The 24,522-nt window shown below is 44.0% G+C and overlaps 3 protein-coding genes across 4 annotated transcripts; 1 reads left to right on the top strand and 2 right to left on the bottom strand.

The window, feature by feature from the left end:
- Positions 1-13: 13 nt before the first annotated feature.
- On the bottom strand, positions 14-2,874 carry eef1b2 (eukaryotic translation elongation factor 1 beta 2). The gene is made up of 7 exons (XM_015957868.3): positions 2,318-2,874; positions 1,144-1,266; positions 944-1,076; positions 800-866; positions 468-593; positions 206-273; positions 14-127 (listed from the first exon to the last, which is right to left on the bottom strand). Exons 1-7 carry the CDS (start codon positions 2,395-2,397, stop codon positions 41-43), a joined length of 684 nt encoding a protein of 227 aa, XP_015813354.2. The 5' UTR covers positions 2,398-2,874; the 3' UTR covers positions 14-40.
- A 7,327-nt stretch (positions 2,875-10,201) lies between these two features.
- Positions 10,202-13,762, top strand: arl11 (ADP-ribosylation factor-like 11). The gene is made up of 5 exons (XM_015957861.3): positions 10,202-10,298; positions 10,501-10,566; positions 11,120-11,235; positions 11,303-11,480; positions 13,482-13,762. Exons 1-5 carry the CDS (start codon positions 10,266-10,268, stop codon positions 13,611-13,613), a joined length of 525 nt encoding a protein of 174 aa, XP_015813347.1. The 5' UTR covers positions 10,202-10,265; the 3' UTR covers positions 13,614-13,762.
- ebpl (EBP like) lies at positions 12,643-20,242 on the bottom strand. 2 transcript variants are annotated; one of them, XM_015957857.3, is made up of 5 exons: positions 19,367-20,242; positions 16,643-16,712; positions 15,397-15,535; positions 13,833-14,085; positions 12,643-13,650 (listed from the first exon to the last, which is right to left on the bottom strand). In XM_015957857.3, the coding sequence occupies exons 1-4, from the start codon at positions 19,541-19,543 to the stop codon at positions 13,851-13,853; spliced, it is 621 nt and encodes a 206-aa protein (XP_015813343.3). In that variant the 5' UTR covers positions 19,544-20,242; the 3' UTR covers positions 12,643-13,650; positions 13,833-13,850. The 2 variants fall into 2 exon arrangements, with proteins under 2 accessions (XP_015813343.3, XP_015813342.3); XM_015957856.3 differs by having other exon boundaries at positions 12,643-14,085; positions 19,367-20,241.
- Positions 20,243-24,522: the final 4,280 nt, after the last annotated feature.

The following is a 24,522-nucleotide window of genomic DNA, read 5'->3' as shown; positions in this document are numbered from 1 at the left end:
AAAAGATGACCAGTTTTGTTTTCATTTTTATTAAACCATCTCAGATCTTGTTGAAAGCAGCAACATCCATGGACTGAACAAAGTCTTCGAAGGCAGTGATCTTCTCCTCCAGGATGTCTGTGCCCACCTGCAACAGGTACACTCAGTAAGAAGCAGCAGAAAACGCAGTGCAGGTTTGCAAACAGAAAACGTGACTTTGCTTCACCTTGTCGTCTTCGACCACGCAGCTGATCTGGAGCTTCTTGATGCCGTAACCCACTGGAACTAGTTTGGCTGCAGAAAACCGAATTAACCAAAACCAGTTACCAATCTAATCAGTTAGAAACACTGCCTCCAAATCCAGAGTCTCAGCAGGTCTCAGATTAAAGAGTATACATCATTCTTCAGCCGAAAGATGGTGAGTTAATCATCATCTTAACCTGATCTGGAGCACCGTGTGCGTGTGTGTGTGGTTATGGAGCCCTTACACTGTCCCCAGACCAGCCCGTCCATCTCGATGCTGCGTACACACTCCTCCAGCTTGGCCATGTCCGTCTCATCATCCCATGGCTTCACATCCAATAGGAGTGAAGATTTAGCGATGAGTGCTGGCTCTGAGGAGGAGAGTGTGTTGAGTTACCATGGAAACCACACCCTTACAGCTCTAACCACTGCACCACTGTGTAGTCTACACCAAGACTCGTCAGGTTAAAAAGAAAAAATGTCCATCAGGCAGTCAGCCGAAAGATGGTGATTGAATGATCATCATAAAGTCTGGTGAGGCACTAGTGAGCTAGGTCGACCTGTCATAAGGACGTACTCTTTGCCTTCTTGGCGGCGTACTCTGCCAGGCGCTGCTCCTTCAGCTTGGTGGCCTCTGTGTCCTCCTGGGGAACAAAGACTGAGTGAAGAAGGGATCACATCTGAGCAATCAGGCTTCACAGCAGAGTGGCGCTGACCTCACCTCTTCATCAGAACCAAACAAGTCGATGTCATCGTCGTCATCATCCTTGGCGGCAGCTGGGGCTGGGCCTGAAGTAGTGTCAGGCACACCTGCGGGTCCGTACTGACCCAGAGGTTTCTTCACACCAGGAAGACTGAGAAAGCAGGTGAGGCTTAGCCAGCTGATGTCACACCGTCACAAGAGGTCTTCAGCAGTCTCACCTGTTCTTTTGGTTCTGGTAGGACTTGATGTGGTTATACCACCTGAGTGCGTGGCGCAGGTCAGCAGGGGGCGGGGCTGACAGCACATCAAAGACTGCCACATCAGCTTGAGATGGGACATACCTAAGAGCAGGACAGTAGTTATCAAAACCTGATTCCAACACACCTGTGTGCGCACACACACACACACACACACACACACACACACACACACACACACACACACACACACACACACACACACACACACACACACACACACACACACACACACACACACACACACACACACACACACACACACACACACACACACACACACACACACACACACAGCCATGAACATGCAGGATGACCCAGTCCAAATTAGACTATGTTCTAGTTCCTGATCTAGTCCAATACCCACGATTGGTGTTTCACTCTAGAACCAGTCAGGCTCCAGGATCCCATAAAAACCAGCAGTGCACAACCCTGCTCCTCCATGGTCTGTCCATACGGTTTTTAAGTAGTTCCCTGCTCCCTGCTGGGAGAAAATAAAACAGCATAGACCAGAATATGTTGTTGGCGCTAGTTTAGCTGGTGGACCAGCATCGTACTGGCCCAGGATGGGATGCAGGTTTAGCGTGTTTGTTCAGCAGGCAATCACCAGCATCAAAAACACAGCAAATGCTGTTTTTTTTTTCCAGCAGAGTCTAAAACGCTTGATTCAATTAATCATTAACAGGTCATCAGGCATTGCAGAAGCACTTGAATCACCAGCTGATTAAAATCAGGCGTGTTGAAGCAGAGAATCATGTGATTCATGCAGACGGGGACCGTGGACGTGGGGCCCAGTGTTGGACACTACTGCTACACAGGTGCACTGCTGTGGCCACCGATAGCTTGCTAGCACCACATGACTACACGCAGTCAGACAACTAAACTAAAGCGCTGCGAATTGACCTGAAGTTAACCTTGTGGTACTCGGCGGTCACCAGCAGCCGTTATTTACGGTGACTCGCGGACACGGAAACCGCATTACTGACCTACCGGTATTTACCGGGAAACTTCCGGCTAACTGTTAGCATTGTTAAAGCAGCGCCTAGCCAAGATGGCGGGTGCGCCGGCTGCTCTGCAGACATCTGCAGGAGTTTGTAGTGGTTCTACTGGGTTATAACGACACCAGCTCACTGACCCCTCGATGTAGCTGCGGTCCGACAGGAAGTCGTTCAGCACTTTGAGGCCAGAGGCTGATTTCAGATCTCCGAATCCCATGATGAAGAAGAAGAGCCGTGAGGAGCGAAGGAAACCACCGGAGGAGAATGAAGAAGGAAAGAAGGAGGCGGGAGGAGCCGCTTTTATATGCGGAGACAGACTCCTCCTCGGCGGATTCCACTCCTCCTCCTGCCAGGAGTTGGTGGAGGACAGGAGGAGAGACAGACAGGTCTAATGAACGTGGAGACATTTGTTAACAGTCGGGTTCGGAAGAGCTAACAGCTGGTTTAGTTCGTTTATTAGCTTACAGGTTAAATATGCTTCATAGCACGTCTGTAGCTTGTTTATAATTCGTTCCGTTAGTATTGTTCTGAGGTCACGGGTCCTGAGCGACATGTCTGACATTTATTTGTTTTATTTATTTATTTATTTATTTATTTATTTATTTATTTATTTATTTGTTTGTTTGTTTATTCTCTTTTTAGGAGAATTTATTTTTTCCTCAAACTTTATTTCCAACTTGTAGCAGAATTACAAAGAGGATAAACAAGCAAAAACAAATTGGTGGCAAAAATATAACACGAATCAGCAGGAGGGGTTTGTTGACATCGGTTGACATACAAAACCTGATATTTGCCAATTTTGGTTGAAATAAATAAAAGAAGAAAGAGAAAAGAATAACGATGCATGTTTAAAGTTGTTCAGGTCAGAGCAAACTGATATTATAATCAGAAAATATTTTCAGTGAGGTAGATAATGTGTGCAAGTATACTTGCTTTTTGAAAATGCAATATAAAGATTGGGTTTTCAGCACTTTGCATTTATGAACATAAAATTTAGCCAAAAGTAGAAACAAATTAACTAGAAAAAAAGCAGGTTCGTATTATTATTATTTTTTTCATATTTTGTACATCCAAACAGCACATTTTTATACTGAAGTTGGAAGGAAGGCAGAATTTTTTTCTTTCACAAACAAAGCCTTCCATAGTTCTTGAGTAAGTGTACATGACCAAAATAAGTAACTGTCTCTGGGTCCGAGTTGCAAAAGGTGCAGGCTGCATCAATGTCTTTCTTGTATCTAGTCAGGAAGGATTTTAAAATGAGGCTGAAAACCTACTTTTATGATCTGGCTTTTAATTCTGTGGGTTAGCAATTGTTAATGTTTTATATTTTGTGATTCTTATTTGTGGTTTTAATTATGTCTGTGGCGCTCTGTTTTATTGTTTTATTCTTTTGTTGTACAGCACCTTGGTGGCATGCTCATGCCTGTAAGGTGCTTTATAAATAAAGGCTGAGTTGAGTTGAGGATTTAGCAGGATAACACCGATGGATGATCTTATATGATATTTCTTTAACTTTGTTTGTCAGTAAGAACCTGTTTGGAAGTGCCCACGTAGTTTTCCAGTCAGTATCAGGGTACATGCTGTTCCAGTGTGCAACCACAAGAGATACAGACAGTCCATCTGAAATAAATTACGAATGTTCTTGTTGCGGGAGTCAGTTAAATACAATTTCCCCACAGGTGTATCCAATGTATCTAGAGATGAAAATTGAGTTGTATGCACAGAGGTATAACCTTTTCAAAGCATCAGGGAGTTGACACAGCCTGCGCACAGCTCCGCGAGAGGCTGAATGGATGATTTTGTCAGAGTCTCGTTAGGTGCTATTTCAGCCAAAAAATTTTAAATCACTGACTCCTGCATGCGCTCTTCTGCACCCGTGGTATCGCAAGCCTTAGGGATCACAATTCGCCCACTTTTGATCACGTTTGGTCATTTAACGCCGTCTTTAAACTTAAAACGCCGAAAAAAGCGGCAAAAATCCCTTCAGAATGTCGTATTGCACACCGTCTTCGTGCAGTCTTTCAGAGCGCCGTAAAAAAACTACGTTTTTTCTAGTCATTAAAACAACATGAATTTTGAGCCCCAAACACATTATTTCTGCTGTCTGTGGTGTCTACTGCGGATCTAAAGTGAGTATTGATAATATATATTATTTTTTCTTAGTTAATCTGAAATTAAGCTACTTTTTAAGTTGGTTTTAACCAGACGTTAGCTCACTAGCTAGCTGCTAAGCAAGCTGATTTCTGGTTAGGGATGAAGAAGATCACAGGCTTCAGGCAGAGGAAGGATTGCACAGATGGCAGCCTGGACACAGCCAATGAACTGAACAAGTTCTTCAATAGGTTCAGTTCAGGAACAAACCCAGCATCCTCCTCGCCTGTCCCCAGCCAACCAGACATCCCATCCTCCTCTGATCCAACATTTTCCTGTCACACGCCAGCTCTTTTGTCCTCTAACGCAGTCATGGACTCTTCTGGTTCTATAAATCTGTCTTCAACCAAGTCAGGAGATGCTGTTGCCCCATTTACCTCCCCCTCCCACCTATCTGTCTCTAGAAGTCAGGTGAAGAGGCAGCTGGAGAGACTGAACAGGAACAAGGCTGCAGGTCCAGGTGGTGTCAGTCCCAGAGTACTGAAGGCCTGTGCAGAGCAGCTCTGTGGGATTCTGCAGCACCTCTTCAACCTCAGCCTGGCCCAGGAGAAGGTTTCAGTCCTGTGGAAGACATCCTGCCTTGTTCCAGTTCCAAAGAAAACTCGTCCATCAGTCAGTGACGACTACAGACCGGTTGCCCTGACATCCCACATCATGAAGGTCCTGGAGAGACTCCTGTTGGTCCACCTGAATAAGCAGTCTAGAACATATCAGGACCCACTGCAGTTTGCTTATCGCTATGGAGTGTGAGTTGAAGATGCCATCATCCAGCTGCTTCAACCAACCCACTGTCATCTGGACAATGCAGGCAGCACTGTGAGGTTCATGTTCTTTGATTTCTCCAGTGCATTCAACACAATCCAGCCTGATGTACTTTGCCAGAAACTCCAGAAGACACAGGTGGGGGCCTCAACTATCGCCTGGATTAAAGACTACCTGACAAACAGACCACAGTTTGTGAGGCTGAAGGACTGCACATCAAACCAGGCGTTCAGTAACATTGGAGTACCACAGGGGACTGTACTCTCACCATTCCTTTTCACCCTGTACACCTCAGACTTCCAGTACAAATCAGAGACCTGTCATCTACAGAAATACTCAGATGACTCTGCAGTTGTCGGGTGTATCAGAGATGGACAGGAAGCTGAGTACAGAGAGCTGGTGGAGCGCTTTGTGGCATGGTGTGGAAACAATCATCTGACCTTGAATGTGAACAAAACAAAGGAGATGATTTTAGACTTCAGAAGAAATGGGGTGGAGTCAAACACTGTCTCCATCATGGGAGAAGAAGTGGAGGTGGTTGAGGAATACAACTTTCTTGGAGTTCACCTGGACAACAGACTGGACTGGAGAAAGAACAGTGAAGCCGTTTACAAGAAGGGACACCGCAGACTGCACTTCTTGAAGACGCTTAGGTCCTTCAATGTCTGTAGCAAGATGCTGCAGATCGTCTACAAGTCTGTTGTTGAGTGTGTAATCTCTTCAGCCATCGTCTGTTGGGGTAGCAGCATCAGAATCAGGAACCTGAAAAGGCTCAACAGCCTAATAAAAAGGCTGGTTCTGTTCTGGGGACGACTGTGGAACCGCTGGAGGAGATAATGCAAAGAAGGATTCTCCAGAGAATCAAGAAAACGATGGACAACCCTGAGCGTTCTCTTCGCAAGACTGTCTGACAACGGAAGAGTGTCTTCAGTCAGAGGCTTCTTCAGTTTCGTTGCAACACTGACCGCTACTGGAGATCCTTCCTGCCAACAGCCATTGTAATATACAACAACTCTTTGATGACTTGATTATTATTATTATTATTATGAGCTACTACAGCAATCATTTTCCCTCTGGGATTAATAAAGTATTTTTGAATTGAATTGAATTGAATTGAATGTATGCAATAATATTTTTATAATCGTTAATATCTATGGGTTTAATGCTACTTCTGATAACAATAATTTACTAGAAGAAATTGAAGAAAAAATACTTATTTGGACAACCAGATATCCTAGTGCTTACTTATTAGGTGGAGACTTTAATGTAGTTCTGGATAATGCCTTAGACCAGGGGTGCACGAGCTGCTGCTAGGGGGTGTGTGAGGTGAAAAGTGTAATGGCCTCAAATTAGTGTTTTCCCCTTCACACTAAAAATGTGTAAATAAACAAAAAAAATTCCTTTGTAATATTTAAAATAACAATTGAAATTAAAATTTTTATTCAAAATGCACTTTGTCTTAAGCTGTGGATTTACCCGCCGTCCTCGCAAGCTGCACCCCGGGACGTTGGACGGTGTCGGAAACACAGACCCCGGGGTGGGGGGGTGGGGGGGGGGTCATATCAGCTGGGACAACTAAGAACCACTGCTTGTTTTATTTATGCTGGACAGCTGGTTTTATCATGAGGGAATTTGGCCGTAATGTTTTATTGTTGATTGTGTTAATAAAGAACAAAGTTATTGATATCCAACTCGTACAGGTACAACATTACCTGATGATTCCAATACATTTCATGGTTAATTATTCACAGATCAATGGAGAATTACGTTTATTTTCAGAGCAATGAAGTTGGAAATAGTGTGCGAATGGAGAAGGAGGGATTTGTGCGAAGTCTGAGCACACTTTTGGAGAGGGGGGTCGATGTGCAGCAAGTTGTGACTGACCGCCACACAGGGGTGCAGAAGTATTTGCGGGAGGAAAAAAAGGAAATCAGTCACTACTTTGACCCCTGGCACATGGTAAAAGGTAATCTTTGGGGATGTATATAGTGAATATTACAGGAATTTTTTTCTATTTTAAATGTGGGTCTATTTGGCTCTCCATGAATTGGTAAGAAAATGAAGAGCTGGGGAAGAGAAAGACGACCCAGGATGTGAGACTGTGGAAGCAAAGTGTGGTGAACCACCTCTACTGGTCAGCATCCCTCTTTATTCCAGATTAGTTCAGCATTTACATGCTAATGTGGCGATACATAACCCAAACCAATATTACTATAACATAAACTCGTACACAAAACGCTCCTCTTGATAGAGCAAATCTGTTCAGCACATTCTGACAGACAGACCACCTTTCTTCTGTCATGTTGCTGTACGGGACATTTTTAGAGTTTTTCTTTTTAAAGATAAATAGTATTACATTTAAAGAGATATACTTTCACATTATCACTTTCCCACACTTTCTGTATACCTTTATTTTGTTGTTTTTCAATAAAGAATAACAAATTATTTAAGTTTATGGTTTTTTTTAGCACACAAATATCTGTAAAAAATATCTTCAAAGCTAATATTTACATAACAAGTATGATTGGGTTTTGCAATACGGCACTCTATTTATTTTAGTAAGATTTTTAAACCAAGTAAAGTTCGTAAAGAACACATTTCTATTGGCTGCTAAGAAACTGTTGGACTTAAAACGGGCCTGTTGTAGAAACAACTTGGCAAAAATGATTCTTCCTTCCTTTTTTGTCTTAACCAAAGAAATTCCAGTAATTGAGCAAAAACAATTATTTTTTTACATCACATTTTATAAAATAACAGGACACAAAGTGTCGGGACATTTAAAAAATACTTAAAATAATAAAAGGGGCCCAGAGAGCTGCAGAGTGAGTGGAACATTGGGTTGTGAGGAAGAACAGTTCTCAACAGTGTGATATGAGGGTGTAGAAGGTGAAGCCGGTGCAGGTCCTTCTTCATGTTCACCAGATTCACACTGCTGACCACCCCCATGTCATTGCCGCCACAGTGGATGAGAAGGACATCAGGAGCTGCTCTTCCATGCATGGAGTTGAAAAAGAAGGGGAGATGGTCTTTCCACCTCAGTCCACCCCAACCGAACCAGGAGACACGGACGTCAGGGAGGCCAAGGTTGTCTCACAGGGTCTCTGCAGCTCTCTGGGCACCACGCCTCACTCAGCTGTCACCGATGATCCAAATGGCTATGGAGAAAAAAAAAAGGTTTGGCCTAGCTGTTTAAAGTACAAAACCATACATGAAGTGGTCAATACAGGTATTTGGTACTTACACGCTGCGTTGTGTAGCTGATGTTGGAGACACAGGCTGCCATGGTGACCTTTTAACAGATCTAAGAAAAAAATGTAACAAAAGAATGAAACTTAAAAACTCCCAGACCTCATTTCATGATTGCTAATCAGCTACGGCTGATTTATTGTTTGGATCTCAGTGAGTTACACTAATTCTAATATATTTTTATTTCTATTACACATACATACCTTTTAACTGTTATTTTCACATGACTGTTATCAGGCTGTCTTGTTCTGGTTCTCATGATAATTCCGTGTCTTCCAGTAAGTTATCTTGTGCTTACTTCATCTGTATAATGTCTCTTTACGTTTGGTGAATTGTACTGAGTCCAGAATGAAGGCTACTTGGCTGTACAAGATACAAACAAGTATTACGTTTTGGAAATATATGAAATGTATTTAGCCTGCTAATTTATCTCAAATACTAATAACTACCGTATATTCCGGACTACAAGTCGCACTTTTTTCATAGTCTGGCCGGTCCTGCTACTCCGGAGCGACTTATATAACAAAATATGTAGGCTCCACCGCGCTGCTGCGGGCCGACTCCGACCCAAGAATGAGTTCCCCAGTCCCGCTGGGAGGGTTTCTAACACCGCCTTCCTCTGCTGGAGACCGTGGCGCGCTGCTGCGGCGCACTATTTGGTTATTGTTACCGGTACTTGTCTTGTAATGTGAAACGCTTTGTCTCAGATTTTATGAGAAAAATAAAATTTCCCCCAAAATACGACTTATATATGTTTTTTTCTTCTTCATTATACATTTAATGGCTGGTGCAACTCAGGAGCGACTTAATAGTCCTGAAAATACGGTACGTTAAAAACAGTGAAAACTTGCTCAAAGCAAAATATATTTTCATTACGGAAATAACTTATACACTTACCGATTTAATATTTTTTATTCACAGAAAGGTACTTCTCATGAAAAAGCGCCGCAAACCTCCACCTGAACTCCATGCGGTCGATGGGTGTTCCACAGAGTTAGCTCCGGTAGTAGCTAGGTGGCTACATCCGTTAGCTCGGCTCCCACCTCCACATTAGCTTTGGGTTAGCTTCAGGTTAGCTTGTGGCTAGTTCGACCGGTTGTCGTCAGTTGATCCCAGCCTTACAGCCCCACCCTCAGCTCCACCTCTCTTCCCTTTTTTGGAATTGTCTGGGCTTGACGGAACCTGTGACACGGTCAAAATGGCGGTGGTGGCCACCTCCCATTTTAGTACAAAAACGTGATATTGGAGCCTATGTAAAGGAGATGTCCAGTATATTTATGTCGATGATTCGGACCGATGATTCGGACACACCCAGTGAGTTTGTCGCCACTGTCTGGGGGAGGGGGGAGCGGGATGAAGCAGGCAGTAAGATGCAAAAACTACCGTTGTTAAAAGAAATGTGTGTTAACTTAGAAAATGCGGGCGCAAGTTTAATTACTTGTTAACTTTTTTCTCCAACGTTAAGACTGCTGCACAAAAAAATAAAAAAAAGACTGCTGCTCGTGTGGGCCCCCTTGTGGCTGTGGGCCCCTGGGCCTGTGCCCAGTTTGCCCATATTATAATCCGGCCTTGTGTACAATATAGCATTTCAAGTTAACTGCACTTTGGATACCAAGCACAGAAAAAAACCTCTCACTGCGCCATCTTGGACCCGAGCTTCCCTTCATGTCTGACATGGTTCTGTTCATCAGCAGCACATGTCGTCATCACCTGTACCTGTCGTCATCTGCTGCTGAGATTCTGGTTTCTGGCAGATGGGCATGTCCAGACCTCCTGCAGAAAGAATGCTGTTTCACCTGTCCTGCTGTCACATGACGTACAGCGGCTGCTCCCATTGGCTGCGGGTCTGAGGGTGTCTGACACACCTGACATGTGTTCCAGGTGAGGTTCAGTAAGGCTGCTCTTGGCTCCAGCAAGCAGAAGAAGATGGGTCAGGCTCAATTCTCTACGAGTCCTCAGGTAAACGTTCCACCTGTCTGAGGTTCTGCTGGTTCTAGCTGTTATTATCCACACACTTTGCTGTTATTTACTGATGTGTTTGTAAACAACTTGCTGATCAGCTGATTGGAAACATTAGTTTTTATAATAGTCTGACAGAACTGAAACACAGACACACCTGTTTGAGCCCATGTTTACCTGTCACCTGGCCACATTTGTCCAGGTGGTCATCATTGGCCTGGACTCTGCTGGGAAGTCCACGCTGCTGGCCCAACTGCTCACAGGACAGGTGAGTCTCTTGATAGCTCTTTTCATAGCTTTTTAATCAGTGAAGAGTTTCGGTCGTGACCTTTGAACTCTACCTGGGAAATATTCAGACTGATTTAGAACAAAACCACATCTAGAGCAGGTTCTGGCTCTGTTTAGTCTGGCCTGTCAGACTCGTTCTCTGTTTAATTCTACACAGACAACTAATGCTAATGCTTCCAGTAAGGATGCACGGGGCTGGCTGGTCAGACTAGGCTTTGTTACCATGGTGACTGGCTGAAAACAGAGTTTCAGGTCAGCAGGACTTGATAAGATCAAACTGGTTTAGGGTCAGCTACTCCAGTACTGGTCAGGGCACCAGCACCAGTTACCATGGTAACAGACTGCTCACTGTTGCAACAGCATGAGAGATGTAGGTTTTATACATTAATAATCATTTTATTAATACATTAATTCAAGCAACAAAAACAACCGAGGAGCTGGAATTAAATCACTAGTGATAACAGCTGCAGGTTACCATGGTAACAGACCCAGCTGAGTGACAGGTGTTCAGGTGAGTACGTTTGAACTTTCAGATGGTGAAAACATCTCCCACTGTGGGCTTCAATGTGGGAAATCTGGACGTGGACAAGAAGACGTCTCTAACTGTGTGGGACGTTGGTGGACAGGAGAACATGAGACCCAACTGGAAGTGGGTAAAGAACACCAGAGGGTCTCCACAAGGCTGCAGGTACCAGACTCAGGTGCACTGTGTGCAGGTACTACCTGGATGACTGCAAGGCTCTGGTGTTTGTGGTGGACAGCACCGACAGGGCTCGCATGGCCGAGGCCCAGAAGGCTCTGAAGAAAGTTCTGAGTGATGAGAGGCTGAAGGGAGTTCCACTGATGGTTCTAGCCAACAAGAAGGATCTCCCCAACTCCATGACCATACGAGAGGTACGAGCCATGTGGGAAAGAATGCTTGTGTTCAGAATACTTCTACCAGTTCAGTTTAAGGTTTAACTAGAGAACCTGGACTTCCTTTAGTCTGATTAAACCCACCTTACTCCTGAGGGCTTCCAGGATTCCCAGTTCTTGTTCTGATGCTGGTTTGATAATTTATGATTAGTGTCAGAGCGTGGTCTCATAAAAATGCTCCTTTCACTTGGCTGCATAAAGGAGATGGCTGATTTATTTCTCTCATCCGATGGCACCATCTAGTGGCTGACGAGCATATCACACAAATAGTCAGTCGATCCATTTTTTTAAGATGGCGATTTCAAGTTTCTTGTTTCTGAACGTGCTTCTGTAGTCGACAGAGTAAAAACACGTTGTTTTACAAGTGCTCGGTTAAGAAGGTATGGAACAATCAGGTCACTGATGTATGATGGAGCTTGATTATTAAGAGCTTTATATGTGAGAAGAAAGATCTTAAAATCTATTCTGAATTTAACAGGTAGCCAATGTAGGGAAGCTAAGACAGGAGAGATATGATCTCTCTTTTTAATTCTCCTCAGAACTCTAGCTGCAGCATTTTGGACAAGCTGAAGACTTTTAACTACATTCTGTGGACTTCCTGAGAGTAATGAATTACATTAATCCAGTCTTGATGTAATAAATGCATGAACTAGTTTTTCAGCATCACTCCTGTAAAGGATGCTTCTAATCTTAGCAATATTCCGAAGGTGGAAAAAGGAAATCCTACAAACCTGTTTAACATGGGATTTGAATGACATGTCCTGGTCAAAGATAACACCAAGATTCCTTACTTTGTTCTTGGAGACTCATTTATTGCCATTCAGGTCAGGTGTTTGACTAAGCAATTTCCTTTTCTGGGTTTCTTGTTCAAAAATGAGAATTTCCGTCTTGTCTTGATTTAAAAGCAAAAAGTTTAGAGTCATCCAATTTTTTATGTCTTCAAGACAAGCCTGTAATCTAACTAACTGATTAGGTTCATCAGGGTTAATGGATAGATATAAATGAGTATCGTCAGCATAGTGGAAGTTTATCCCATGCTGTCTAACGATTTTACCAATTGGAAGCATAATGTAGCAGTCTGCGCCGATCTGCGCCGCCCTCTAGCGGGGTGTGTGTGAAGCAGCAAAGAAGAGTCAACAGGTAGCAGACATAGAATATTTTTAATCGCCGGATGGCTCCCCTTTTCATCACCCCTCACATACAATTAACTCACGGTGCCAACAGGCACCGGATAAGAACAACACAGTGTGAACTCCAAACTGAAACAAACAACACTAATATAACCCCGAACAAAATAAACCTCAGAACACCACAAACTGATTAAACAACCCCAATTTACCGTCCCCCCAGAGTGCAATGCGGCCTTGCCGGCCAATCAGTGTCAGGGCCACCACAATATGTATAGTAAAAAGAATTGGTCCAAGCACCGAACCCTGTGGTACTACACAAGTAACCCTGGACTATGAAGATGATTTGTCATGTACATTAACAAAATTAAATCTATCAGACAGGTAGGATTTAAACCAGCCTAGCGCTGTTCCTTTGATCCCTACAACATGTTCAAGCCTTTCTACAAGAACATTGTGATCAGCGGTGTCAAAAGCAGCACTGAGATCGGACAAGACTAGAACAGACACAAGATTCTTATCTGAGGCCATGACAAAGGTTTAATGGAGCAGTAGAGCAGAGAGAATGACAGCATATCTTAACTATCAACAATAATGTGTATTAAACAGTTTACTTGATAATTCATCCATGTCTGCTTTCAAATGAGTGAATTAAGCAATGAAGACCCCAGGAGTCATGTGAAAAGTGACACTTGAAGTATTTTGGTTCAGTTATTGTGAAACAGATTTTTTTAACGTAAGTATTTTTGGAACAAGATGTTTGTTTTGCAGATGTTATATATGAATTATATGAACGACTACCCTGACCCCCACCCTTCCTAGTGTCATCTTCTTCTCTGTGTCCACCCCTCAGGTGTCCACCCAGCTGGACCTTCCCAGTTACTCCCCAGACAGAGAGTGGGAGATCCAGGCCTGCAGTGGTCTGAAGGGACTGGGTCTACAGCAGGCCTTCATGTCCGTCAGCAAGATGATCAAGAAGAGCTGAAAGGAGGAAGAGGAGGATCTGGGGCAGGTCTGCAGGACTGGACAATAGGAATGTTTTGTTAACCAGATTTTATTTATAAAATTGGATTTAAACACAGGCTGTGATGATGGACACTTCTGATGGTGATGATTAAATTTCACTTGAAATCAGTTTGTGATTTGACTTCTTCACCCCGACATGAACATGGAGCAGTTTAACATGCAGACAGAGAGTTACCACCTGCAGCTTCATCCACGTCTACAGCTTCTTTCTGCTGGTAGGAGGGGGGGTAAGACTCTTAAGAAATAGCCAAGACTGGAGCAGCAACAGCACTGGAACCAACACCCAGAGCCCATTAAAGAAGGCCAGGTAGAGCCACAGGTGGAGCCAGCTGGAGGTGTTCAGGTGAGGACTGCCCGTCAGCCATTCAGGACAGAAGGTCATCCAGCCGCCGTACAACTCGCACACGCTCAGAGCAACCTGCAGGAAGTGTCTGTCACATGGACACGTGTTTCAGTACGAGTCAACAGGGTACTGGCCACCAGACATGGTACTCCAGTGAGTCACAGTACTTAATATTACAACAGTACTCCAGTGAGTCACAGTACTTAATATTACAACAGTACTCTAGTGAGTCACAGTACTTAATATTACAACAGTACTTAATAAATGGTAAATGGCCTGTACTTGTATAGCACCTTCTTAGGGTTCTACAACCCCCCAAGGCACTTCACAACACAATCAGTCATTCACCCATTCACACACACATTCACACACTGGTGGGGATGAGTTATGATGTAGGCACAGCTGTCCTGGGGCGCTCTGACAGAGGCGAGGTGCCACCGGTTCCTCCGACCACCACAAGCCGAGTTAAATGTCTTGATCAAGGACACAGCAGCAGCGTTCTGTGGTCGGAGCCGGGATCGAACCTGCAACCTTCCAATTACTGGACAACCCGCTCTACCTCCTGAGCTACCGCTGCCCCTGAATAATATTAACTATTAGAGTATTTAAATTAGTTATTTAAAAACACTCGGGTTAAAAGTATTTGGTAAGAATTAAAGTACTGAGTAACTGTTTAATCATAACAGCTGATTTAACTGTGTTAGTATTATATCAGATATTTACAAATTTGGAGTTATCTGAAACTTTTTGTGGTTTAAAAAGTGAAATAAAAATGATTAAAAAAAACAAATGAAGACAAAAACGTGTTTAAAAAAACTTATTCCGAACAAAACCATAGAGACCAGTCCTTCAGTAGGTCATGTACACATGTTACAGACCATTCACCCTCAGCAGGTTTAAACCAGAATGTAAACGTGTTTCTGGTTCAAACATGCTGGATCTTTATTCAGTCAAGAAACTGGAAGTGGTAGAGTAGCTAGAGACTGTACTCAAGTAGGAGTAGAGATTATGTTCTCTTAATAATTCAGTTTCTAGTTTAGACTAGTCTTATTACCATGTTTACATTTTACTTTTACATTTTTGCACCTTAAACTGACTGTGTGTGAGTGAGTGTGTGAGTGAGACAGAGAGAGAGAGAGAGAGAGAGAGAGAGAGAGAGTCTAGTAAGTATCTCGTGGCCTTTAATATTTTGATAGTATTACCTGTTATATTCTGGTAGTAATAATAATGTTTTGGCGGTATTATTTGTAGCCTTTTGATCAAAACTTTAGCGGTATTTCCTAGTTCTATCAGTAGTATTTTGATCATCTGTAGTTTTTTTGTTTGCATAACAGTACTAATTTGGAAGTTTCATCTTGTGTTATCTGGTAGTACTGCTGCAGTATTTGGCCAGCCTTACCTGTAGTACTTTTTGTTGAGTATTGCATGTATCAGTAGCAGAGCGAGGAGAGAGTCGAGGACGACGGTCAGAATCTCCACGGAGACGATGGTTGGATCAGAAACTAGCCAGCGGCTGTCTGCTTTACTGTACTCCTTCCCTGTGGAGACAGGTGAGAGAGGGACGGGAGGAAACGGCTAGCACGCGTTTAATTATTTAGAAACCAACAGAATCAAACACTCATCAAAACTATTAGGGTGCTACATGAGATGTAATCTTTCTAGTGTGGCCTGCCGGACCTTCCCGGGGGCCTCCAGTCAGAAGGACATGCCCAAACTCCTCTCCTTACCTGATGCTACAAGGCTTCCTGACCAAATGTCCGAACCACCTCAGCTGGTTCCTTTCAATGTGAAGGAGCAGCAGCTCCACTCCAGGTCTTGGGTGCCTGAGCTCCTCTCTAAGACCACTCTGTGGCGCTAACTCATTTCAGACACTTGTATTTGTAATCTTGTTCTAGTCACAAGAATATGACCACAGGAGAGGCTTGCAATGAAGCGCAACAGGTGCATGGAAAACATTGTCACCTGGCTCAGCTCCATCTTCCCCAAAGGAGGTACTGCCAGCCAATCCCCCGCTACAACCTCACGTATGAACAAGTCTCTAGATGCTGAAGCTAATCCACATGTGGCAGGACCTCTTCCCCGAACCCGGAGTTGGCAGTCCAGCCTTTTCCATACAAGGACCATGGCCCCGGATTTGACCTCACATCAGTGATGAAACCACATTGCTCCTCTTAAATCTATTCCGTTGACTAAACTATTGACCAGACCCTTCTCTCCGGTACTTTAGAGTAAACTTTTCCAGGGAGGCTGAGGAGTGCGATCCCTCTCTAGTTAGAACTCTGATGCCCTTCCAGAAACAATGGGAACTACCTCTGCAGAGTACTGCACCGAGGCACCTCCGCTACAATGACTGGATTGTTGCAGAGTCATTGTGAGCAGCAAGTGGAATTAGAAAACAGCGTTTTTAGCCCCGTTGACTTCTTCCGGGGAGCCATGGTCCGGATAGGACCTAGGCTCCCTATTGTAACTGCCTGACACTGACCAGGTGTTTGATCCTTATCTAAAAGTGCAAACCAAACTAAGTGTTACTTTTCTGTTGCCTCCTCCTCCCTATCAAACTGAATCCCCCCAAACCTTCCTAGTTATGGTTAAAACAGTCAACTTGAAATGAAATACAAAGCATGAAAACATGGTGAAGAACTCACATAACTCTGCCAGAGGACCTTCAGACGTTTCTACTGTCCCAACGAGAGACATGTAAACAAAAGGTCCCTCCTAAAGAAAACAATTACACGTGTAAACATATGTTTTTAGAAAGTACAGTAGAAGCTTTAAAACAATAAATGTGAGTTTGAAAAGAGTTAACACTTCTGCCTTTCTTATGTTTGCTAACTTCAAGGCCCATAGGCCGACTGGCTCATCATGTCATTTCAAGGCCTGTCGGTAGGGTGACCAGATGTTCCGCTTTGTGTGGGTCAGTCCCGTATTTTCATTACTTTTCACAAGTCCCGCAAATTGAGACTCATGTACCGCGTTATTGACAGTTTTCCGTTTCGAGTTTCAATCTTACAGAAGAAACTGTGGAGATATCTGCCTGTTGCTGTCAATGAAACGGAGGCGGGACTTAAATGCGGATCCGGTGTCGGTACAGGATCTGCTCGGGTGCAGGATCGGCTCGGGGTCCTTCGACTGCCAATGACGTCACATTACTGCAAATCTACTCGGCTTTCACACACGTTTTGGAAAGACATCAGCAGTTTTGTTAATAAATTCTTGCTTGTTAACACCTAAATGTTTTCTTTACAATTGTAATTTGTTAATAAAACACCATATTACCGTAAATCCTCTAATATTAGCCTGTATTTAATTAACTGCCGGGTATCATATTTGGCCGGTGTCGGAGTCGGCGGAGGTGAATAATGGCCGGTTTTTTATTGTGGCCGGGTGGAATGTGATAACAAGCAAGTACGGGGGGCGGTTGTGTCATCCGTCTCACTTTTGATTTGCCAGTGATAGACTGCGAGGGTAACTTTAACCATACAGAGACGAAGAGGAGGCGAAAATTTGATATCAAGTTCTAAGAGAACGTGCTGATTATGCTGCAGAAAACTGGGGAGCAGTAGCAGGGGTTGTATGAACTAGTCACTAGTCGACTTCACCGCTCTATAGTGACTTTTTATGCCTGTCATCGACTAGTCGCTGTCACGTGATAATGACCGGCAAGATGCAGTCCTCGGAAAAGACAGCAGCCTGCTGTCAGCAGGTGACAAGCTCCTGCACGTCGGGAGGCAAGGCGCTGTGCCAGAGCGTCGGTACTGACACCCACCGTAAAACGGACATTTAAGCAAATTGTGACATTCACCCTCTTGCAATTTAACATTCCCCTCACCCCCATCCTAACCTTAACCAGCTTGCGCATGCAAAGCTCTGATTGTTGACGCGCTCCAGACATCTGCGTCCTGAGCACGGCCACAGTAACGTTATCAAATCAGGTGTCACCACCTCAAAAACTAATTTAACACGCGATCGTTCATGTCGGCTCATTTCCTTTTATGTTTTCTGTCTTTTATTCTTTTATTTGTGCCTGATGTGTTTCGCTGCTGTGGATCGGGGCGCATCACCTGTTTTGTCCTCGGTGACGCACCTAACTGATGTGGCCGGCGACCACTCCGCTGTTTTTGCGGTCGGTAGATCTTTTAGAACTGCAGTTCAAAGGTAACTCATAAGGTGAATATATATGAACCCAGGTAGCAGTTTTTCTTTAGGATTGAGAGGAGATGCAGGAAGATAATAAACAGAGACAGGACAGAAAAATAGTCAAATAAAAACAAGTTAGTTTTTGTACCTGGTGGTTGCAACAAACAGACACCATTGAAGGTAATCAGAAGTGAGGAACTGAAAATGAAAGAATTATTTTAATGTTTAGAGCAGCAGGAACTCTGAGAGGCTGCAGGCGCATCAGTGAGTTTGCGGCCGCTGCGCAGGGGGAGGGGGGGAGGGCTGAAGCAGAAACTACCGTTGTTAAAAGAAATGTGTTTAACTTTGAAAATGTGGGCGCAATTTTAATTGTCAAAAACTCCAGCGAACCATTAGTTCATTTTGCTCAAATAGAAATTGAGGCCTGCCTCTAATTCTGGTCCTCCTTCCAATAAAGGCCTGGAGCTTGATGAGCTTGAGTCAAATACAGGCCCGGGCCTGTATTAGAGGATTTACGGTATATGTAACAGTGACGTTAGGGCTAAAAGGCAGAATATACGTTTTTTTTTCTCATTGGAACTTCATGTCGTCCCACATTTGGCAAGTTGGGATCTGGTCATCCTACCTGTCAGCACATAAAAGTAATGTAAATGCCCAAAAGAAATGCACAAGTAATACTTTACAGTGTATTTAGACCGTAAACTACTACTCCCATGATGCATTTTAATTTTGTGTCCGCTGAAGTAACGGTATCTTGTCAAGTCTCCAGCATCCCACCACATTGGCTGCATTAGCCTATTTTTATGTGATTTTTTAAACAATAAATATCCATGAAGTGATAAATGCCTGAGCTGTGGGATCTAACTGTGCTGCGTGGCTGTGTGTGAAACAACCGATCATCTCGTTCAGCAGAAACAAGACAATCTTGTACACTTTCCTAAATGTCAGACCAACTCGGTCTTATTTTCTCACGTTTTGTCCTTGCACTAATATGCAACCAAAGTGAGGTGGTTAACCTGATAAATGTGGAGGATTTCTATTATAACACAATGTATAGAATTTGTTAGTTGAATAAATGAATGAAATCCAGAGACTGTTACTTATCACACATGATGTCATTTAAAGTCTTCCAGTTACAACTGGCCCTTTGAGAGCAACCACAAGGCTGAGTGAAAATGAGTCTGACTCCCCAGCTTTAAAGCAACGTGGCAAAGAAGAAATAGTTCTCTTACTAGAGTCACATGGACAATGACATCATAAAAGAGCCACAGCAAAATCCACTTGTCCATTGGGGAACTCCGTCCACCATACCTGCGAGTAAGAAGTCCAGCAGCTAGCAGCTGGAGGCTACATGCTAACAGAGACAAAACCGAGACGAGAGGTAGGCTGGGCAGTCCTGCTGAGTCCATGTGCAGGTCTCAGTCCCACAGTCGCACCTGCTCTAGTCCAACAGTCAGACCTGCTCTAGTCCACAGTCAGACCTGTTCTAGTCCCACAGTCAGATCTGTTCTAGTCCCACAGTCGCACCTGCTTTAGTTCCACAGTCAGACCTGTTCCAGTCCCACAGTCGCACCTGCTTTAGTCCCAGTCAGACCTGCTCTACTCCAACAGTCAGATCTGTTCTAGTCCCACAGTCAGACCTGTTCCAGTCCCACAGTCAGACCTGTTCCAGTCCCACAGTCAGACCTGTTCTAGTCCACAGTCAGACCTGTTCCAGTCCCACAGTCAGACCTGTTCCAGTCCCACAGTCAGACCTGTTCTAGTCTACAGTCAGACCTGTTCCAGTCCTACAGTCAGACCTGTTCTAGTCCACAGTCAGACCTGTTCTAGTCCACAGTCAGACCTGTTCCAGTCCCACAGTCAGACCTGTTCTAATCTACAGTCAGACCTGTTCCAGTCCCACAGTCAGACCTGTTCTAGTCCTACAGTCAGACCTGTTCCAGTCCCACAGTCAGACCTGTTCTAGTCCCACAGTCAGATCTGTTCTAGTCCACAGTCAGATCTGTTCCAGTCCACAGTCAGACCTGAGTCAGAACTAAAGCCTTGCAGCTATGAATCAGACTTTGCGCTGAACTGAGTGCAGAGAGAAATAAGTAGCCCTGCCCCGATACTTTTCAGTGGTCTTTTCTTCTCAAACCACATCCACGTTCTCTCATTGGTTGTTAAGGAGAACACCCCACTTGATGCCCCTCCCAATACAAACCTAGGGTCAAAACCTCCTCCCTCCCCTCTCTTTGTGCACTCCCTTCTATAAATAATATCTAGTTTGTTTCTCTACTGTCACCTTTGAAAGAACCTGACTAGTGTTCTTTTCTCCAGTGTTGTTTACTTTGAAAGTAACTGCATTGCTATGTCCTCATTTGTAAGTCATGACATGTCTTTAAAACCACAAGTAGAAGCTCTAAAAGCCTTTATCCTAACGAAAGACGTTTGTGCTGCCGCCAGACAGCTAAAAAAAAAAAAAAAAAACAGCGTTGTGCGGTACAGTCGGCATTTCCGTCTTTTTTCTAATTGGTTATTTTTGAGCTGGCTAGTCCCGCCCCTCAAGTGCCTCTCTGCCTGTGAGTTACCAGACCCTTTCTCTGTGCAGAGTCCTGGCCAGAGACGTGCTGACAAAAAGATTCTGAGGTCCATCTGGACATCCCGTCTAGTTTTGGAATTAAAAATACGTGAGTGGGAGGTGCTGCTGGAGCAAAGCAATTACCAACATTAAAACCACCTGGTTAAAACTTATGTTAAAAGTTTTACCGGAACAGAAGGCGTTTTAAAACCAAAGTCAATAAAATGGCATCACTAAGTTAACCTTTAAAACGATCACTCTGGATCATTCAGAGTTAAAACTTTAAAAGTTAAAACTCATCTACTCAAAGGGGTTGAAACCAAAATGAGGCCTGGAGGACAGCAGAACCCCTGCACTGCTTTGATGCACAATATACGTGTGACTCAGGGTATAAGGCAGAGCAGAAAACAACATTATTTAAACTAAATGCTGATAAACGAGCCCTGAAAACCTACAGGTCGGAGTAGAAATGGGAACTGGAACTAAATTAAATAATAACTGATTGTGAGAGGGAAGAGTTGTGTAAAAGAAACCTCTAATTACCTAAATCTCGACAGCCCTTTGGCAGACGGAGAGAACCATGCAGGACCTCAACCATGGTCCTCAGTGTCCCCCCTCCCCGTCCTGCATGTTTTTCATGTCTCTGCTACAGCACACCTGGTTCACATATATGAATTGCCTCCTTAGGATGACATCAAGTGCTGGAGAAGCCTGAAAATCTCTCGTTCATTTAAGTCGGGTGTGTGGCAGCAGAGAAACGACGCTGTTGGAAACGGCAACATAGAAAACATGCAGGACAGTGGACCGGGGTTGAGAAGCACTGCGTTACTCCCAAAAGAAAAAGGGGACGGGAATGCCAAACTAAAAAAATAAACTGGATAAATTGCATTTCTTGTGGTAATGCTGTTTAATTGCTGACAGCTCAGCAGATTCATTGGTAACGTGTCGTGATTTTAGTGTTGGGGTGAACTGGAGCTCCCAGAGAAAACCCCCATGCAGCACAAGGAGACAGAAAAAATCTGTTTCCTGTGAAAACTTGTGCTGCAGTTTTTTATTTTTATTTTATTTTATTTTATTTTTTTGTACTCCGTGGTTCAAGGAGGCACTTCCTTGACAAAATCAACTACTCGGCTCTCTTCACATAATAATAAGTAGAAGATTCGGCCGAGCCGCTCCTTTTGATGTATAATTAGTGGGGGTGCCGTTTGAGCCACTTTAACATCCGGAAGGAGAATAAAGAAGGGCTAAAATCCTCCGGTGAATAACAATTATAAAGAGCTCAAAACTTCTAGTGCAGAACAATAAGTGGCTTTCAGGGTCAGGGCCCCAGATAAAGAGGAACAGGGAAATAATGTTTACAGCATTCAAATATTGAGTGAAATTCTGTAGTGTTATGGATTAGGAAGGATCAGGTTGGTCCCACTAGACCTGAGTATAACTAATAGCACACCTTTTATCAGCGCTAACTTGTATTAAAGCGATAGTAGGCAGTTATGCTTGCTTTTATCACCCCCTAGTGTCCATTTGTAGAAGCAAAACTATCTCCAAGCTGTGCATTCTTTTTAACATCTTAATCTACCAGTAGAAGTGTCTCCCAGTGTTCCTAGTTGTCTACAAGAGGGATTCATCACTAATTTAAACAAACCAGCACATGAAAACGTTGCAAATCGTCCCTCAAAAACTCTAAAAACTAAATTGGATGCAACTTACCCTAATGGTTTGGGCCTAAAATAAGAACAAACTTGGGGAATCCTATCTGAACACTTATTCAGTCACAACGTAAGACCTTGTTTATGATATGGTTGTGGGTGTGGTGTACGGCAATTCAAACGAGGTTTCTGACTTGGAGGTGTTTGACTCCGTGGGGGCTGTTCGGCGTCTGGGGTTTAACGCACGTAGGTCCACTCCACCGCTGATTACTTTCAATGCAGTGGAGCTCCCTGCTCGTGTCCAGTTGGGTTTCCTTAGTTACACAGTCAGGGTGTACGAGGAGCTTCCTTTATGATGTTTTTGATGTCAGGGCTATGGTCTCATTTGCTTAGTTTAGTTTCATCTTACTAAGCAGTTATGCTTGCTTTTATCACCCCCTAGTGTCCATTTGTAGCAGCGAATATCTCCTCGCTGTGCGTTCTTCTTTTTAACACCTTAGACCTAGTCCACACGCAGCCGGGTTTTTTTTAAACGAATATCCTCCCCTCCAAAAACTTGCATCCGCACTACCTCGTTTTAAAAAAACTGTCCACACGTACCCAGATAAAAACGTTGTTAAGGACATGCCAGACCTGTAGGCGGCAGTACTTCCCCCGTTCTTAACCTCGTCCTTCGTCTGTGGTCTTCCGCAAGGAGCAGTAATTCCACTTGCAAAAACAAACAAGCAGAAAGCGCTTGGACAATTGATAAAGCGAGCGCAGCTCTGAAGGCATCCATGCTGTCGGCTAGTGTAAACACAGGTCGCACATGTGATGTCAGCATTTTTTTGTCGCGGAAAGTGACGTTGCGGACCTTAAAACTCCGGTTTTGTCTGTCCACACACAGACACCCAAAACGGAGAAAACGCAGGTCTTCACTTTGGCCGGAGTTTTTAAAAAGATCCGTTTTCGTGTGAAAAAACTCCGTTTTCGTGTGGATGACAGGCCAAAACGTAGAAAAATATCTACTTTTTAAGACAGTGGACTCTATTTTAAATGTCAATGAGCCCCTTGCGATTGAGTACACCACCGAGTCATGTAACAATTTTTTGGACTTCTTTGTGGACAAGGTAAGGGTGACAAGGGCCTCTATTCCACCACTTAAGCATGCCCCCTCTGCAGATCTCTGTGTTCCAAAGGCACTGGAGGGTTTTCAACCATTAACTCTTGCAGAGCTTGAGGATCTGGTCATGAGACTTAAGCCAGCAGGGGTGGTAACTGATGTTCTCCCGGCAAGGCTACTGACAGAAGTTTTTTCTGTAGTGGGTGATCACGTACTGCAAATTGTAAATAGCAGCTTGATGTCTGGGGAAGTCCCTACTCCCCTAAAGCAGGCGGTGGTACGACCTCTGCTTAAGAAATCAGGATTGGACCCAACAATCTTGTCCAATTACAGACCTGTATCAACACTTCCTTTCATCTCAAAGATCATAGAGAAGGCTGTGTTTATCAAACTGATGTCTTTTCTACAGGAATGGGAAATTGGAGAAGTATTTCAATCTGGGTTTCAACCCTTTCATAGCACTGAATCTGCACTGCTTAAGGTCCTTGATGACATTTTACAGGGCTAATGATTCCGGTGATGCTGTGGTTCTGGTGCTCTTGGACTTGACATCAGCCTTTGATACCGTTGATCAGAGCATCCCAATAAACCGGCTGGAGCGGTCTGTGGGCATTACGGGCCAGGCACTTAAGTGGATAAGATCTTACTTGACTGGGAGGAGTTTTTGTGTGAGGTTGGGGGACTGTTCCTCCGATCTGGCTGAGCTGGCTTGGGGAGTCCCCCAGGGATCGATTTTGGTCCCACTATTTTTCTCCTTATATCTCCTACCCCTGGGTGAACTATTCCGTAAACATGGCGTGTCATTCCATCTATGTGCGGACGATTGCCAGGTCATTTTTCCAATTAGGCGTGGTGGTTTATGCACCATTCAACCTCTGTTGGGTTGCCTGGAGGACATCAAGCTATGGTTGGCTCAGAACTTCTTGTGTTTTAACGAACACAAGACTGAAGTAATTCTGTTTACGCCACCAAAGACCCTAGGAGGTGCCCAAGGGCTTGATTTTTCCACTCTGGCACTGCATCAGAAGGCGGTGGTCACTAACTTAGGGGTAAAACTGGACGCAGAGCTCAGATTTG

Source organism: Nothobranchius furzeri, chromosome 3, assembly GCF_043380555.1.
Source record: "Nothobranchius furzeri strain GRZ-AD chromosome 3, NfurGRZ-RIMD1, whole genome shotgun sequence".
Taxonomy (NCBI): domain Eukaryota; kingdom Metazoa; phylum Chordata; class Actinopteri; order Cyprinodontiformes; family Nothobranchiidae; genus Nothobranchius; species Nothobranchius furzeri.
The sequence above is the reverse complement of the archived record's forward strand: the minus strand, read 5'-3'. Positions and strand labels throughout refer to the sequence as shown.